This window comes from Schistosoma haematobium, chromosome ZW (assembly GCF_000699445.3).
Source record: "Schistosoma haematobium chromosome ZW, whole genome shotgun sequence".
NCBI classification, from domain to species: domain Eukaryota; kingdom Metazoa; phylum Platyhelminthes; class Trematoda; order Strigeidida; family Schistosomatidae; genus Schistosoma; species Schistosoma haematobium.
The window spans coordinates 21,112,118-21,131,014 of record NC_067195.1 but is presented as its reverse complement, the minus strand read 5'-3'; the positions used below and the strand labels follow the sequence as shown (position 1 = coordinate 21,131,014).

At 30.5% G+C, this 18,897-nt stretch overlaps 1 protein-coding gene across 2 annotated transcripts; it reads right to left on the bottom strand.

Annotated features, from left to right (window-relative positions):
• Window positions 1-119: 119 nt before the first annotated feature.
• Window positions 120-18,029, bottom strand: MS3_00003005 (uncharacterized protein; the record flags this gene model as incomplete). 2 transcript variants are annotated; one of them, XM_012941134.2, is made up of 8 exons in its annotated part: window positions 120-1,197; window positions 2,063-2,157; window positions 4,048-4,089; window positions 9,131-9,272; window positions 9,499-9,646; window positions 12,210-12,254; window positions 14,403-14,451; window positions 16,923-17,947. In XM_012941134.2, the coding sequence occupies 8 exons, from the start codon at window positions 17,945-17,947 to the stop codon at window positions 1,154-1,156; spliced, it is 1,590 nt and encodes a 529-aa protein (XP_012796588.2). In that variant the 3' UTR covers window positions 120-1,153. The 2 variants fall into 2 exon arrangements, with proteins under 2 accessions (XP_012796588.2, XP_051070701.1); XM_051210683.1 differs by lacking the exon at window positions 120-1,197 and adding an exon at window positions 8,164-8,237 and having other exon boundaries at window positions 1,255-2,157; window positions 16,923-18,029.
• Between the last annotated feature and the right edge of the window lie 868 nt (window positions 18,030-18,897).

Here is an 18,897-nt window from a genome sequence, read left to right as displayed (position 1 = left end):
TTGAAGTTCATTAACGGCTTCTTAGGTTTAACATTAGTTGAAGACGAATGAGGAGAACTATATGTAACGTTTGAAGTTTTATACGAATGCATGCTGTTTGATTAATAGCACACCGGTTACGAAAAATGAAAAATAATTTATGTACAGAATAAACAAAGTAGACTTTAGGAAGTTCTTGAGAAGAAATATATATGCTGAGATGTTAGTTGTGAGCTTGAGAATGAGGAAAATATTCACTTAATCAACCGAATCTTACATATTATTCGTTTTAGTATTGTGTAAACGAACCGGAAAACGATTATCCCACCAAATACTTTAAAGTCTCCGTATTTATAGATAATTTTATGGTATGTTTACATGATTTAGTGGCTAAATATTACCCACACACAACGGCCTCATTTCTGCAACGTCAAAAAATTTGTAAAAAGACTATTATTTTAAACATATATTTGTTAGGATAAATAGGTAATAATAGTCTAAGGTGGTGTTATGCAATGAGTTTTATAATATCGAGGTAAGATAAGTCAATGAAAATTAGTTTTCAACATGTGCTTACATTTATTTGTATCCATGATCCACTCATGTGTTAAACTGAATATGTATTGATGTTACACAACTATCTGGAAAATAACCAGTTCAAATGCCTGAGACTGACTTTTCAAAATAAAGAACTGGTTACAGACGACGGACAGCTATTGATTAAAAGGGTGCAAATACCTACTCCTGGTTTGTCCACATAAACACACAAGAATGAAATGTAGAAACTGATATTAACAGGCTAACAGATATTGATCATAAAAATAATTGTAACAATAATAATAATAATATTAATAATAGTATCAATGTTCCAAGTTCAAAAGTTAGCTTTTCAATTATAAGTATGAACTCAAATTCAGAAAATGAAAATGCGATGAAATAGTTGGAAAATGATATAAATGATTCAATTTGTTATAGAATATTTTATTATTTAAAAAAAAAATGATTCAAGAAACTAAACAGATAGTATTTAATAAGATGTAACTAATTGAATTTTTATAGGAATATATCATATTAACCAGTGTATAATTAAGTTGTGTTTTGTTTCTTCAATAAGAATAAATATAGTTCATTTAATTGAGATATGGTTGATGTATTACAGTAACGATCTCGGTGTTTAATCTGCCGACGAGATAACCGACAGTAATGAGCTTATTTCATCTGTATATAAATAAAGTAACGTGTTGGGTGGAAAAAAAAACAATAGAATAATCAAATAGTCAATTTATGCATATAAATTTAAAGAAATACTTAATTGGTTATAATTATTTGATAAATAACTTATGTGGTAAGCGAATCATTTCATTAATTAAAATTATTCTTAATATAGTTTTGTTAGTAGTATTGCCTTGAAGAAATGTGTTGCACAAACAATGTTTTGATGTCTTTTTGTAAGCAATGATGGATAGTGGCTAGCAGTAAAATCCAGTACGCGCGTTTCGTCCAATTTGGCACTCGTCAGCTGGATGTACCTGCATCTCAGAGTTGATGTTCACTCTGGGACTCGAATGTCTTTTTATGTCTTTTTATTAGATAGCCATAAGAAAATATATCACTGAAAGTGTATTGTCAGTTTATTCTTTATAATTAGGTGAAAATAGCTATTAGATTAGAATTTGGTGAGAAACATTATTTATTCAATTCCTGAATATTTTTAAACCATAAAAGTAATTTTCTAAACATTTATCTCATTTGATCTGTAAGTCACATAGTCAATGACTGACATAAGACAACAGCTAATGAGAGTGTAAACACATATAGAAACAATAGGGTCATTAAAACTGACTAAGTTGGGACTTGAAATATATTTATTAAATCCTTAATCGTACTTGAATTAGAGGTTGATGGCTCCGTGTAGAACGGCAAAGTAAACCACCACGCTTATAATTAATTTCAATGAAGCCATAATATTTTCGTCAACTGTAATATATGTCTCTGCTTACTTTTAGTTCAAATATAAAACTAAAATCCAAACAGGCATCATTTCAAAATCGAATCATATTAATGACAAACCAAAATATCATACCATCATTCAAATTGAATAGATCGGCTTGTTTTCTCAGGAATTCTTGTTTGATGGTTTCGTGCAAACTGAACACATTCATCGTCTGCAAATATGATCTGAATTTATTGTATTCAGAAAGTAGAGAATAGAACAATTATTTGATAATTGCTGTGTGTATTTAGTAACGACTATTAGATAACACATTATGAATAATATAATCACAAACGCTTTCCACATTATTCCTCATCCATTCTGTATAATTATTCAAGCAAGTATTAGAAACTGATTTGTGAAAATAAACAAAAATGTTGTTGAATTAGCTGAGAAATTTAATTTTTCAAATGGGGATAGGAATCGAAACTATTTTAACACCGAAAGAAAATATTTCAGTCAAGCTGTCCTCTTCCTTTAAAATAACTTAATAATAATAAAAATGAAATCATATTTTTAAAGATCGCAGCGTTTCAAATGAAGATGACTCCAATATCTCACTCGACAGTTCAGTCCGAGTACAATAGATTTTTACAAATGCAGTGTAGTTTTTGATGTTTTCTATTAACTCTGCACCCAAATGTTTGAAACTATCTTATCAACAGTAAGCTAGACATCAATATCACTAGACTGTGAAGTTGGGCAGATAATGACACATAGTATGGCGTAAAACTGTGGGTATGAGTTACTGACATTATCATACAGGACAAAATAACTGTCCCGTATTCACTCATTTTTTAATAGTTCCTTGGCTAAAATCTATCTATGGTGTTTACCGACTTAAAAGTAGTTCTCTTGTTTGAATAGTGCAAGTTTGTTGCTTAAGTTTCCCTATAATGTTTATTCCTTTGTTGCAAGAACTGTATATCTTCAAAATATTCAACGCCTAAATAATCAGATCATACAGATTTTATACACTGACAAATAAATTTTTATAAACAAATATGACATCACTATTTACAACTATTCTTTAGATACCTAATTGGATGTATGAAATCTAGTTGAATAAGTTATTCAAACTTAAATTATCATCACTCAGAAACTAAATTTTGCAAGGCAGGCAATTATTTCAACTATATTTTGCTGTCTTCTTCTCTTTATGACCGTTTGTTAACAATATGAGTAAATTGTTCAATGTTTACCCTTTCACTGTATCTTTGTATTTAAAATCAGGATATTGGGATTTTTTAAATGTTTTCTTTAACTAGCACACACCAGCCAACGTTCATATACGATATTTATTCATAATCGGATTTCTTATAATTTGAACTGTATGTGCATCATGTTAAACAGATATGCTCATTATCTGTCGTTTGTTATTTTGACATTGAATAGTCCACTCGAGAAAACGGCAATTTAAAAGAAATTCAGTAGGTCAACCTCTAAAAATCTTTTTTCATTCGCAAATGATCGTTTGTGCAAATATGTACGATAGCTAAACTAATCGAATGTAACACACAAAGTGCGTGCAATTTATTTACTGTAATTAAACAAACAATTGATTTCTTTTCACAAAACCTGCTCATTTTTGTGTGTCTTTATTGTATATAAGAATAATGAGAGAGATTTAAAGGAAAACCCGAATCTTAAATGACTACAATATCTCCGTCAGATTACTGATTTTACATTATGTCCATTTAGTTACAAGTTTTGACTTCGGTCACTGAACAACGTCTTCACCAGTTGTATGAATACCATTTCTTAATTTTACAAAATTTAATTTACTGGCACAAATTTGAATAGACTATTTGCATTGATTCATCAAATCAGTTTAATTTTGCGAGTTGAACTAGTTGGTGGTTACTAACAAGTAAGAAATAGAATGCAGATAAGTTCAGTCAAAGAAACGGATATGAAATTTAATGTAGATCCAGAATCCTTTCATTTTTATTAAAATTAGCTTTAAATAGTATACCAACAATATCGTCTACTCACTGTAAAAATGATAATAAAAAAATCTATACACTTTGACTTTTAAATGATATTAAGAAATTTTAAAAAAATTGTATACTTACTTCAACTGATCGTATGTTGTCGAAGAAGATACTTTAGTTGAACTTGGAAAAACAAAACAAATGAGGTAGTGTTTAAAAACAATTTAGGATGTAAATTAAAACAAATCCTCATCACTTACTGACCCATATTGGTCTACTTGAAGTTAATGGACAAGGAAGTGGAGTTTAATAATCTTGAATGTCAAGCATTCAGATACTTTTTCACGACTTGAAATATCTGCGGGGGAAATATGATTAAAGTGAATACGTTCAGTGTCAAAAGATGCAGAAAGTAATTATTGATGGACACATACTCGGCTTATGTTGATCAATGATAAAATTCATATTTTCTCGATGTGAAATTTTAATAAACAACTTTACTGAAGATTAAAACAAAAGTTAAATGGCTTAGTAGGATCTCGTTTTGAAACAAAAGAGAGAAATGAATTTTGTATAAACTCTAAGAGTGCTAGATTTCAAACAATGGTAAACGGGTTACTAATCCTGTTTCCGATTAATAAGCAAGTGTTAATAAAATGTCAACTGGCAAGTTAGTAAGAAATTATTCAAGCGACAGATGAGAATTAAGTATTACTGTTGAGGTAAAAGGAAAGGATTGTAAGAGTTTTTGATCGACACATTGTTTGATAACCATTTGGTTCTTCCTAACTAAACTATCCCTTTGATAAATTAACAATAGCCATAACGCCATTGACTTAGAAAAAGGAAAAGAAATACTGTAAACAGTTGTCTGTTCAAGAGCTCATATATGTCAGATTCAAACAAACGACTGGTGACATTCAATAACTCATCCTAAACAACTGTTTAATTAGTAAATAATGTTGATCTCAATAATGATGGTAATCATAAGTATTCTGAGAATATAATTTTTTTCACTTAAACCATTCCATCTCTCATAAGTCTTTGAAGATTATAAATTTTGTGATTCTCTTTTAACATGGTCTGATTTGCGCGTTTCAGAGAGAATTAAACTCTCATTGATAATGATAGCGCTGACACACCTTGTATTCATAATCAAAGGGATATATATATATATATATATATATATATATATATATATATATATATATATATATATATATATATGGCAATAATAATTGAAACTGTATAAATTTAATTCAAAAAAGATTTCGAACAGATTATTTCTAGTTCGGTCCAGAAACAATCACAAATCAATGAATACGCAACTGTGCAACAGGGAGCTGATAATGACTTTCGTAGAAATAAAATTCAAAATTTATTAACTCAAAAACGAGTGTGTTAGATGCTTTAACCAGCAATTGGTTTACCTAATTCATTTTGATGGACCGCTTGAATATAGTTACTTTAATCTTTAGATCTTAAAAATGATAGACTGTATTTCAATAATGTCAAACCACTTTTTGCTCTGAAAAGATAAAGTAGTGTCATACTATAACATAATTAAGTTAAGGAATATGAGCTAAAGAAATTGAGGTTTACATTACGAGTAACAACTGAGTTTTTCTACGTTAAAAGTTGAACACAAATTAGTATAACAGAGCTCTAGCACTAATATTGTAATTATGAAGTAATTTACTCGCATGTGCATTTAAGTTTATTTCTCGTTATCATCAACATAGACATCAAGTTGTTCACCACATTACTCATTAATGAGTTAAGTAGTAACAACAACCCTGGCGGTATCCTAATGGTTATATTTTCCAACTTGAAACCAAACGACTGTAGGATTTACCCTTATTTATTCTAAACGAAATTTACAACTGAGGAACATCTGGAACTCAAAGCAACTGTCAACCAACACCAAGGTCAGGATTTTCAACACAAATGTCAAGACAGTTCTACTGTATGGAGCGGAAACCTGGAGAACTACGAAAGCCATCATCCAGAAGATACAGGTGTTTAATAACAGTTGTCTACGCAAAATACTTCAGATCCGTTGGCCGGACACTATTAGCAACAACATACTGTGGGAGAGAACAAACCAGATCCCAGCGGAGGAAGAAATCAGGAAGAAGCGCTGGAAGTGGATAGGACACACATTGAGGAAAGTACCCAACTGCGTCCCAAGACAAGCCCTCACATGGAATCCTGAAGGCCAAAAGAAAAGAGGAAGAACAAAGAACACATTACGCCGGGAAATGGAAATAGACATGAGAGGAATGAACAAGAATTGGATGGAGCTAGAAAAGAAGGTCCAGGACAGAGTGGGTTGGAGAATGCTGGTCGGCGGCCTATGCTCCATTAGGAGTAACAGGCGTAAGTAAGTAAGTATTCTAAACGAAATCGATTTATTGTGTTAATTGTTGATAATTTGTGAATAGTTACAAAAAAGTTCGTATTCTGACTTTTATCAATTTATATACATAATGTATACACAAATGATTCACAGTTTGTTGAGAATAAATTTCAACAAAGGTAATCCAGCTCATCGGTTTAACTTTAGAATTGTATGTGTGATGATGAGCATCTCTCTGAACTAAGGTGGGATGGCTTTGCGAACTGATCTGCACTTGACTATCAGTAGGATCCTTTCTGGCTTTCACTGTTAAATTAAGTCCATCGAATGAACTGCACAATAATGTTGCCAGAATAAATTTGTCGTAATCGTACTCTATAAACTTTTAGTTTGACTATTATCAGTCTACGTACTTGTATTGAATATTCTTAAGCACTAATTAAGATAGATGGGGTGACTACAGAGTGTTCGACCGCCAAACCGAATAATGGCGATTTTGATCTTACGAAAAATGTGTAGCATATCTGTTGTCTATGTTGTAAATGTTATCAGTTCTTCTGATGTTAAAAGCGTGAAAACTTAATACAAGACACATAATGATCCGAATTGATTTTAATGACATCAGCATATAAAATATATTATACACAGAGCCCTACTAATTAAACATAAAACACAAGAATAGAGAAAATGCCAAACTATATCACGAGTTGTCTGTGTGTGACTGCAACGAAACGTGGAAAAAAATCTTTAAAAAAAAAATGCTCCAAACAAAAACTATACATGAGTTAATTGTTTGCCAGCAAACGTTTTTTCCTTAGAATATCACCCACGAGAAGTTAGATGTTATAAAAGTACTAGGACATTTATCTTCACGTTAGATTACTAGTCACCTGATTAGTTGAATATCAGTTCTGACTCTTTTTCTATTAAGTTAACTACATAGATCTGTTGATATTTGCTAAGATATAATTAATTTGGTCAATTAATTTCCGTCTACATACACTACGACTTTATTTCTATTCCATACTCATACATGTTTAAAAATAAATTGGATTTTAATTAAGATTCTGATGTATTTTAATTACTGGGCATTGATAAAGGTAAACACACACAAAATCTATTCAAGGAAAGAAAGATAGTCAGTAACACTAAAATAAATCAGTCTCTATCACGGTCAAGGACATTGTTACTTTAATTTTAGAAAATAAAGTCACATTTTTCAAAATATCTTGAAAGGAAACTTTTAGATGGAAGTTTCATATCTCTATAACTCCTAATTGTATAGTTAGTTTACTTAACCTATAATCAATATAGAACAAATACATTAAATCAATATAATCCGTTGAAAATACGTCAACTGTATAATATATATATATATATGCATGTAGGTACGCAAGTAGGTACATTGGAAGAAGATAGGTATTTGTTTGTAAGTTGTTTGTCAGAGTAGATAATAACTAATAGTTTGATTGAAATATTTTTACTAGTTCAGCCTTTTTTATCCTCTGGTTACTAAGCTACAGGCTATATTAAATGGGACCTTTACCAAACTAGTATTTGTTTTAAAGTGTTGGTGAGGCAAATTTCTCAATAATAAAAACCTATAATGATGAAGAACTCACGGAATTAGACCAGACATTTCACCCTTAAGGGAACCTTACAGCGCATTTGGAATTTTGTATGTACACAGCAAATGTTTCGTATGATGACTACTTCAAACTAAATCGATTGCAATATACTATGTTGCTACTAGGATGAGTGCAATCGGAACTCGATACCTAGCAACTATATTTTGAAAACCAAGGGACGATGTCGTTCTCTTGCTAGAAACCATAATCTAGATGGATTTTTTACTAATTAGTAAATGGATGTTCAGACTGAGTTTAAAGAAGACTTACTACTTTCAAAGTTCCAATTAGTGACAAATTCTATTGGCAGTTTGAATCACAGAGTTTGGTCGTATTTATTCTTTCTGATGAATTTAATATACAGAACATTAATATAGAACCATTAAGAAAACTCTTTCCAAATGTTTAACAATAATCAGTGAACGAGACATAATACTCAAATACCTAGAAAATTCGAAGTAAACTTTCAACAGAATGTTGAACTACACTATCTTAATTTGTGATATTGAACAAATTTCTTTGATCGTATAAGAAGACTTAACAAGTAGTCTGTAACTTAAAACAATAGTGAATTACATTTGGCAGGCTTCTTATTGTTCTCAATGAAGTAGACACTTCAAGGTTATAGATTTCGAAATTTCGATACAACCCTATTAGTATATAGGAAACTTATGTGTAATAAATACTGAGATATCTTTCTGTGAAAGTTTGATTACTGGCCAGAAGCAGTCACTAAATAGTCTTGAAATACTTTTATGTTAACTGCTGATATGTTACAACTTTTAGTATCTAAATTAAGAGCAGACATTTGAGCAATAATATACTAAGTAGGCACTGTTACTTTATGAAACTAGAGAAACAAGTCTCATCTTTCCAAAGTATTCAGTGTAATATATAAATAATGAGGTTAATTAAAACCTCTATTAGATGAAAAACTATATCGTTTCATGCTTTCCAATTTTTATTCGTAAACTTGTGTACTATGACCATGAGCTAAATGATATAATTATGGTGTATATATTACTGGGTTTTGCAGTAATTTAAGAGCCGCTTGTAATAAAGGCCATAATAAATAATGAGTTTATTTTAATAAATGAACAATGAACCAAGCCAAAAAAATATTAGATACAACTAATTAATACCTGTTGAATTTTTTATTGAAGTAGTGAAATTACATAGGATTTGATCATCCATCGTAAAATTCAAATTAGACATAATTAAATGTTATACGACTTACTCATATGATGATTCCTCTGCCTTTGAACGTGCCTCCTGTAAAGATTGGAAAAAGCAGGCATTCCAAAACCTTAAAGATTGCCAAATTGGTTGACTTTTGATATACACGAAAATAAAGGTTCGGTCCGTAGATACCGATGGATCTATGGGTTATCACAAAAAACCAATATATGAAATGACTTGAAATATAACAAGCTATGTCGTTTGACATTACATCTAATTAGTTCAAGGTTGAATTAATGAAGTCAATCAATAAGCTCTGCTGAATGTTTCACGGTAATACCAATAAATATAAATCGGAATGCATAGAAAATCAAACTATCTCAATAAAAAATGATACAAAACGTCAGCAGTATATCGAAAACTTACCATAAGTATAAAACTTCAGTGATATAGAGAGAAGTTTCTTAGCTGGTTGAAAGTCCTCAGCGTTTTGACATTCCACAAGTAATAAACTTATTTGATCGAGTAGTTTTGGTAATGCTTGTAAATCAACCAAACCTTGTGTACGACGAGACTGATGTTAGTGAAAAGACATAATAATAAATGAAAAAGTATATCAAGTGTCGATTTAAAACCAAACCAAAAATATTTAATAACCTTTCATAAATGCTGGTCAAATTATGATAAATGAATCAAGTACGGTAAATATTTAAACAAAGTCATTTACCTGATATTTGGTCTTGTTAAACATAATTAAAATTGGGAAGTTACTCGATTTGAAGGAGTATTAAGCATGTTTTCAGTTTTAGAACATTCTCAATCTGAATCTTCACAAGTATAATATACTTTTCCATAGAAAGTTATCACAGACAACCATGGAAACGCATCACAAATTTGGGTGTTCAATAACAATTTTTACTCTTGTTTACAAATGTACGATCGGTCATCACTTAGCAATTACTTAATGCACATATTTCAGTGTTATATAGACAAAGAAAACTTTCGTTACAGACTGATATTAGCAACAGAACTTTTGAAAGTAGTGATAATTAGACATATCTTTTGTCCTAGCTTGGTGCCCCTCTAGATTGGTCACCCACCATCCTATACACCATCATACCAAGGAATTTCAACTCTGTATGTAAGTTCAGTAACTTTGGACACCAACTGGAATTCAACATTTTAGATGTAAAACTCCACTCAGTTTATCACATATTTAGGTGACTATGTGTCTTATTTAATTACTGTCCTATTCAACATAAGATAGAACATTTCAAATTGAACTAATGTTTACAAGCTATCCATTTAGGTGTGGATAAATTCTGCATATATTTGAATATGTTAGGCATGAAATTATCAGTATTTTATCTCCATAAAGTTTAAACAAATGTTAGTATGCAAAATATACTTCATTGACTGCCTACTGTATTCCTTATCGCTTTTATCACAAATATAATCAAAAACTGAAAAGAAAAAATATTATTTACGAAAGAACTCCACCAACAAAATAAAAAAACAATAACAATTTTGATGAAATTATCCACTTGTGGAATAATGCCAATAAAGAATGCAGGGAATGAATTAGATTCTAACTAGTGAATCGCTTTGTTGTGTTATTATCATTCACACAATTAAAATAATATGTCACTCTTATAATAAGAAAATACAAAAAAAGTGTTAATAGTAAGAACAACAATTTTCATAATTCGATAATAAAACAAAAATAAATGAAAAAGAATAAATAATTTACTCAATTTGTTGTCTTCTATTTTCATTATTTATTAAAATTATACTTTCCTCCCAAAGATAATTTTGCGTTCGATAGATTGTTGTTGTTTTGTTCATAATTTTACTCGAGTATTAAATATAATGTAATTAAATAACTTAGTAACAAGTTAGATTGTAACTCTTTGAACTTTAGATGAAAACTGATAGAAAGATTTTAAATAAAATTCAGTCTTTATTGACACAGTTTCATCAAACATATTACATAGTTCAAAACTGCAGTTTGAAGTACCATCAAGAATATACCCGTTTCGAGCAGAGTGTATTAATCACTCAAAATAGTAGTATAGGTTAACTAGAACCACAATGCTTATAACTAAGACTTAAAATAGGACTATAAAAATATCATTGTTATACAAAATATCTAGTCAAAATTATCGAGTAATGAGAGCGTAGAAATGAAGTAGAAAGTTGAATTACAGGTGATCACTCTTCTGAATTTCGAAAAGACGCCCAATCAGATCACTAGATTTTAATATGGTCTACATTTGAAAATTCTTTCCTTAAAAACGTCAAATAGTTTAGTCAGTGGTAATCCATTATCACTAACGCATGGAAGTACCATCAAATGATCCTAATCATCTCCAGTAGTTTGATCGGATGGATAAGGAGTTGCATCTAAATGGTTATTAAGATAGTTCTAAGTTTAGATTGACTAACAACTAATATAAAGATAGAGTGACAAGGACTTTCTTCATTCCATTTTCACTAAGGCTTAACTACCGTCGAAAAAAGAACTCACAATAATGTATATTAAAAAATATCATCTTCACGTCATTCAGGATATGATCAAGTTGAGAGAAACTGAAATTACTACCATTAGAACCCACGATTACCTATACTATTAAGAATATATCCTCTGTGTAGTTTGCTCCAGAGTGCTTTAGTGAAAAGCTTGTGAAAAATATCTCTAAACAAAATATTGATCAACACTAGTTGAAATCTTAAAAGAGCATATTTAGTTTTTTTAAGTTGAATGTAATGCATTTCGTTAAGTGGCAAAAATACTTAAAATCCGACCACCGAAATAACTTCTCTTTTACTACACCATAAAATCAGGTAACTATTTCAACATTTACTATCAATATATGTGCTCATATGGACGACAAACTTATAATGGTTAGAAAGACTTGATATTTACCTAATTAAACGAGATGTATCTGAAAATGAATTCATTTCTCATAGAATAAAGTTTAGATTTTACTCATTTTTATATAGAAAATGGGAACAATAAATTGGATGATAGTCTTTTATACATAACAGTAGCCTTTATATGCTGTATCATTCAAATGAGAGTCGAAAAATAAAATGAAAATACCAACTAAATTCATTCAACTTTTTGATCAACTCACCTCTTGTTCTAGCGCATTAACAAATGCAATTCTCCCAGCTGGCATCTATCCATAAATAGATGCGTAGAAGTATGAAAATAATGGTGAAAGGAACAAAGTGGTCAGAAATTAATTAGAAGTAATATCAGTTTTATGGAAATATTATTATAGATAACTTGGCAAATGTAACATACCCCTGAACATCAAGGGCGAAAAAACATTGTTTGAAAACTAATTTATTGCAATTATTCCCATAAAATAAGCATTTAATTAATATAAAGCGACAGAAATTAAGCCAGGAGATTGTAAATATTGGTTTCTTAACACAGAAAAAGTGCTAATATTATGTATCACAGTGTCAAATGTTCAAAACTTTGATAACACTACTGGAAGTTCCTTCATATACCATATGTTCTGTGCTGTTAAAGCTTAGGCTACTATACGATTTTTTCGACCAAGTAAGGTAGAATTAGATTTGACCACAAAGACAAAAAGAAACCTATTATATGTTATTTATTTTAATTAGCTGTTCTACATGAAGGATTTTCATATGATATATGACAGTCATATCAAGTCAGTCCTTAAAAGTTACTGTGTTAAAATGTCAATCACGTTTTATTTGCATAATAAGTAGTTAAATTTACATAATATGGAATAACACTATTATGATACCCAAACATTTCAATCCAACAATATAGACTGCTGAATCGAAACTAGGTGGGAAATTATAAACAGACAAGGTAGAGAAATTTTATTACCTTTATGGAATAATTAAAATATTGTTCACTTAATTTTTCAAAAGTACTAGACACCGTGACATTCACATACCGGTTTTGTGTTAATAAAGTCACCGATTGGTGTTATAATTTTACTAATCAGTTTATCAGGGAAAAATAGGAAGAAAAAAAGTAACTTTGGGTTACTGGTTTGAAACATAAAAGATCATATTATTTTACTTTGAGTTAAGATTTTTAATACAAAGCTTCACAATACATGTACATTGATCAACTGAAAGTCAATGGAAATAAAATCGGCAGGAATTGCATTAACAACGAAATTTTTGTTTCGGAAGTCAACTTTTCTTCAATGCTGTAACGTTATTTTGATATCCGATAAAAATTAAGTTACGATGGTAAACTTTGTGAAGGAGAAGATTGTTCTAGTTGGGAAATTTAGTATAAAACTGATAAATGAATTATGTAATTATGAAGTGAACATATTTAATGATTGATAGTTTAATTAAAATGGACATAAATTACGAGAACAGAAAAATTAATCGGTGTTGTTGCTATGATAAGACGAAGACATGTACACTGTCTCTGTAACTTAATATCAGGTTGAAAGTTATGAATGTGAAATGTTCCTGCTATGTATGACATGGTGAGGTTGCCAATGATGATATGAGCAACATACCACCACGTTTTTTTACAAATAATGGTAACAATGGGATAAACTCTGAATAATCTTTTTTTTATGTATGACAACAATTCTGTAACGAGTGCACGAGGGAAACACTTGTATCAGCTTCCATTTTATAGAGCTCAAAGATAGTTCCAAATGAATAAACTAAGATATTTTTAAAATATTAACAAAGCGCACAGATCGAGTTGATATTTCTCAAAAATGTGTAATCGTACAGACTACTTAACAAAGCTTACAATCACTTTCCGAAAAGAAACTCTTCGTTCATCACTGAAACTGTAGTCTGTCTGGTTAAACTACTACTTAGTAATAGAGTATATTGAATATATATATGTTGTGTTTAAAACTTAATCTTGGATATTTCCGTGTCCCCAAGATAGATGATCATTTATCAGTAATCGAAACAATTTATTCCTCTTAGTTGCATCAATCCTGACACGTATATCAGACAAACATCAAAATAGAAAAATGTTCAGTATTCACGCTCTTCCATCTGAAAGGCCTGTACAGAAAAAGCATATTACATGGATAATTATCACGTACAAATTTATACTTTACTAACTCGATTTTTCAAGATAAGTCGATTTTCAATAGACTAATTGCTGTCATTTCAAAAGTTCCTAATATAACCAATATAAGTGACCTGACAATCGTAGTTTGTATGAATCCAGTTCCATCTCTCTGTTTCACCTATTCAGACCAAATGATATCACAAATAATCCGTTATAAATTTTGTGCATAGTTTTTTTTAAAAAGGAGAACGAAAGAAATTACCCAAAATAGTTAACTTACAATCAATAGTTCTTGTAATTCATTTTCTTTACTCTTTAAATAATCCGATCTAAATGTATAAAACAAGAGAAAAGTATAAAGGATTAATCATCGAACAGTTTGTCCCAAAATGATTTGGATTATAAAATGAGTTCTTATAAAGTAACAGTATTAAGAAATAAATTACAGTAGATAGTTTATTTCATATCACAATCAGTGAAGAAAGTGTAGATCGGTAAATAATTTTAATAAAGAATCTTCTAGTGAGGTGATGTATCTCAGGCAAGTCATTTTAAAAACGAATACAATTTTCTTAACTTGATAACCCACTGGAACTATTACTTAGTTTCGTCAGAAACCAAGCAATTTCATTTCATGATTTTAAATAGTTTTTCAGAGTATTTTAAACATGAAGACAGCATTCATCATGAACTGACATCAGCTGACATTAATAAAAACTAAGATGAACTAGAAAATTGGCTCAGATTATTTCATTACTTCCTAGAAAGTTGTACCTTAGGATATGGAATCGATCTTAAGATCTATAGCTTTAGCTGCTACCACAATACATTTGGACCATTCAGTTGAAATCCAATCTTTCCCATTTCTAACCTTTATGTAGTGAGGTCATCATCAAGCGTTGTGTATGATAACTCTCATGATTGAATTCTTTTAGTTACGACTTATTACTAAAACTTCGTAAATTAGACTCAAAGCTAGTTACGGGTGAACATAGAACTACTACTTAGTTGGATACTATTAAGTTACCAAGATACATTAATTTCATATACATATGTGAACCATTAAGAACTTGGTCATCAGAATCGCTACACTTAGGCAAAATAAAACTCTTAAGACAAACGGAGAATTATGATGATGAATTATTATTGATTTGATTCAATAAAATGTTGATTAACCTTATTAAATCAATTCGATGGAATAAAAATTTCATTTATTCAGACTTTTAAAGAAGACATAACTTAGAGTACCTTTGAACACTGAGTTAAATAAACTTACAAGCTGTTATTCTGTCTAACTCTATTAAGATATTTAGCTCGAAAAAGTTAAATTCCTTTAAGCCTATCGAAAGTCTGTAAACTAATTTACAAAATCCTATGCTGAAAAAAAACATTTAAATATGCCAACGAAAGGGAAAATAATCAATATTGTTTTTAGCGGAGGACAGAAACTACTACTAGTTTTTTCATTATCACAGTAATCAAATTATGAAGCATCCTTTTATATTTGATCAAAGAGCTCTTTCTATTTCATCATAGTCATGCTGTGGTGCGTGCTACTTATATTGATATAAGTAGTATATAACGTGAGTCAAAAGAACGTTACGTCTGGCAGCAGAAGATGGAGAAGATCAAGAAAAGAAGAGCGAGAAAACAATGGAATTTGTAAGAAATCGCATGAACAATGAAATGCGAGACAATGGATTGATGTTTGCAAAAGCAACAGTCCGGTTTGATATAATAGAATAATATTTTGCAAATTAACAATTTACTATATGGTTTTTCTATTTTACCAAGTAATTCTGTAATTTGTCCTAAATACAATTTGGTTGTCCTCACCCGTGTTCTCCTTCACTACAATACTAGTTCTAAGTACGGTATGGAATATTTCAACAGCATCTTTTGTCTAATACGTGGATAACGTGATAATTTTCTGACCATCAGTCAAAAACAATAAATGACGCTGCTTTATATTAGGTAGGAGTTAAGTATGGCTTGTTAGAAAATATCTTCGTTCACAATTCTTTATCATACTACTTTACAAAAGTCTTTTGTTTTAGGAAAGTAAGTTACATGTGAAATCAATATCCACAGTACCTTGTTTTGTATAATTACTACTGACTGGCCATGACATCACAATTTTAACATTGATGTATACGTGTAGTACACAATAACTTCCTCCATTCTTTTGTAAACAAGAGAGTTACCACATTAAATGAATAAATTTCTTCTTATGCAGTCATTGTATAGGTTATTTAAAGTAAAGCTTTTTCATAGAACATGAATTTTTTATATGTTCAGTTCACTAAAATTCTAAAGTGAGATGCTGGAAATTAAGGTAACTTTTTTCATTAAACTACAAAATATTACAACATTAAGCTTTTTGAACCACGTCATTTTGAGCTAGGTTTTGATGACTCGTACTTTTTCCCTAAGCGACTCTAATCTCTTAAAACTAAGGGGATATTCAAGTGTGAATATTTTTGTTAAGATAAGACTACCAGGGGTAACTTATATTGAAATAATTAAGAAACGCGTTTGTAGCTGAGATAAGATGAATGCTAAAGGCATATATATTTCAGTGACAAATTATATCGACCATAAAGTATGAGTCTGTTAGAAATAGTATAAAAAGCTGTTTGTTTTGTCTAACATAATTCTAAATCCGTACTAATAATTTTTGAAAACTAATGACACCTAACTAGATTAGCTATATGGTTAAATATTATTTAGGATTCCAAATTGTTAATCAATTGTTTTAAGACCATAAATGTACATTACCCTTGTATCATTTTAAACTTACCGGCCTATTATCAAAGCTGATGTATATAAATCCATAAATTCTTGAATTTTTTCTATACTAGGTGTGTTTGGCACAGTTGTACATGGAGGAGCAAATGTTTTATCTTCTATTGATATATTTTGAGTTTCATATGAATTCGTTGTAGAACTAGTTTGACCGCTTGCGGTAAGTATTAAGTCTCTTTCCTGTTTATAAATTGGCTGATCACCATTTTCACCATATTCTGATGCTGAACTGTTTTCCTCCTCCTCAATTACAGATGCGCTAGGTTGCTGTAGTACATGTGGTTCATCTATTAATTTAAACGGTTGGCCGCGATCCTTTGAAGGATATTTTAATTTTTGATCAACTGGCTGCTCATCTGTTAACTGATTTCTGTCTTCTTGGAATGAAGATGATTTCATTTGTGCAGAAAGATTTGTTTCATCCAAGCTCATAGCTCTACTCAAAGCTGCACTACTTGGAGGGGGTGGTCTAGGTGGACGTGGAGTATTTTGTGTACTTTGTCGTCTCAGTGCACTACCACTTGGTGTTAAGTGGGATTCTTCAGATCTTTGTGAATCACAACTTGGTGAATAATGAACATAACCTGTAGACTTTTCTGTCTGTGATTTATCCAAATCCACTATAGATCTATTATTAAAAGGTGCCTGTGAAGAAAGATTTGTAGTCGAATCCCTGACATCTTGATCAAAATAGGACATCCTAGGAATATTTTCTATAATATCATCTTTCTGAGTCTCATCTTTACTATCTGATCGATTCACAGAAGACCCACGTACAACATGTTCCAGTTTACCAACCGAAACTTGTTTAATCGAATCGAGTTTGCCACTGATATCTAATTTCTGATTTAAATCTGATACTAGATGACCTGTTTTTGCATTTACACTTTCGAATATTCGACTTGGTGATGTGAAAAATGAATTCATCCCAGGTGGATCATTACCTTCAGGAGCTGATGAGTCCGTATGAACCTTTTCACTGTCGAATGATATGCGTCTCAAGAAATTCCCAAAGCTCATAATTCTTACGTAATTTTTAAACAATGAGATTTGATGTACTGACAAATAATAGTCCAAAACAAATAAAGTTTATTGATTCACGTTACGATAATGATATAAATCAAAGTCTTGGACTGTTTACCAAACCCAGCTATATTTTTACGTGAGATGACTTGTTCTAGTAACCAATTAAATTAATCCAGTCAAGGTCAAATTTCCATCCCATTCTCTTAAGTTTGAGTAGAAATCAATTAGTGAATGGCAAATATTTTGCTCCCTTTATAGACTGAACGACAGAAATGCTAAATAAGAAATAATTTCTCCCCTTTCTCAATCGATACACGAGATAGTTTAAACGTACGGAAGAGATTTCCTTTTCGTCTGTCCTTTATTCAAGAAAAATTTTGCAGTTCATGCTCATATCTTTTCACTCACTTTGAAAGACTGAACTGCTGCAGATACAACTTTTCATTCTTCACCCAGATATCCTTTAGCAATGTAATAAAACATACCCATGTAAATAATAGCTATCATCATTCCAACATTAAGACGCTAGCACAATAAGTAAATATCCTGTTTAAATCCTAAGGAAATAATTGAATTGCTGGATTATGTATACAGTTCATTTTTTTAATGAATCAAAATCATACTCAAGTAATGCTTATTTAATGAGGTGTTTGGCATGGATATCGCAATTTTATTAATCTATAAGAAATAAACATGAAATAGAATGTCATCTTACAATTTTGGTAGACTGTAACAGAAAATTATAAATCAGTCGACGGTACCATCATTTCTGTACAAAATACACAGTATAGTGATGTTGTATTAATTTTCCAGTGTTTTCTTTTTCAAACTAGTCCAATAGTCGATCATTTGAATTAAAATTGTATATATCATTCTTCATTTCGCCATATAAAGTAAAATTATGTCTTTCAGATCAACCAAATGAGGTAGAGATAAATACAATT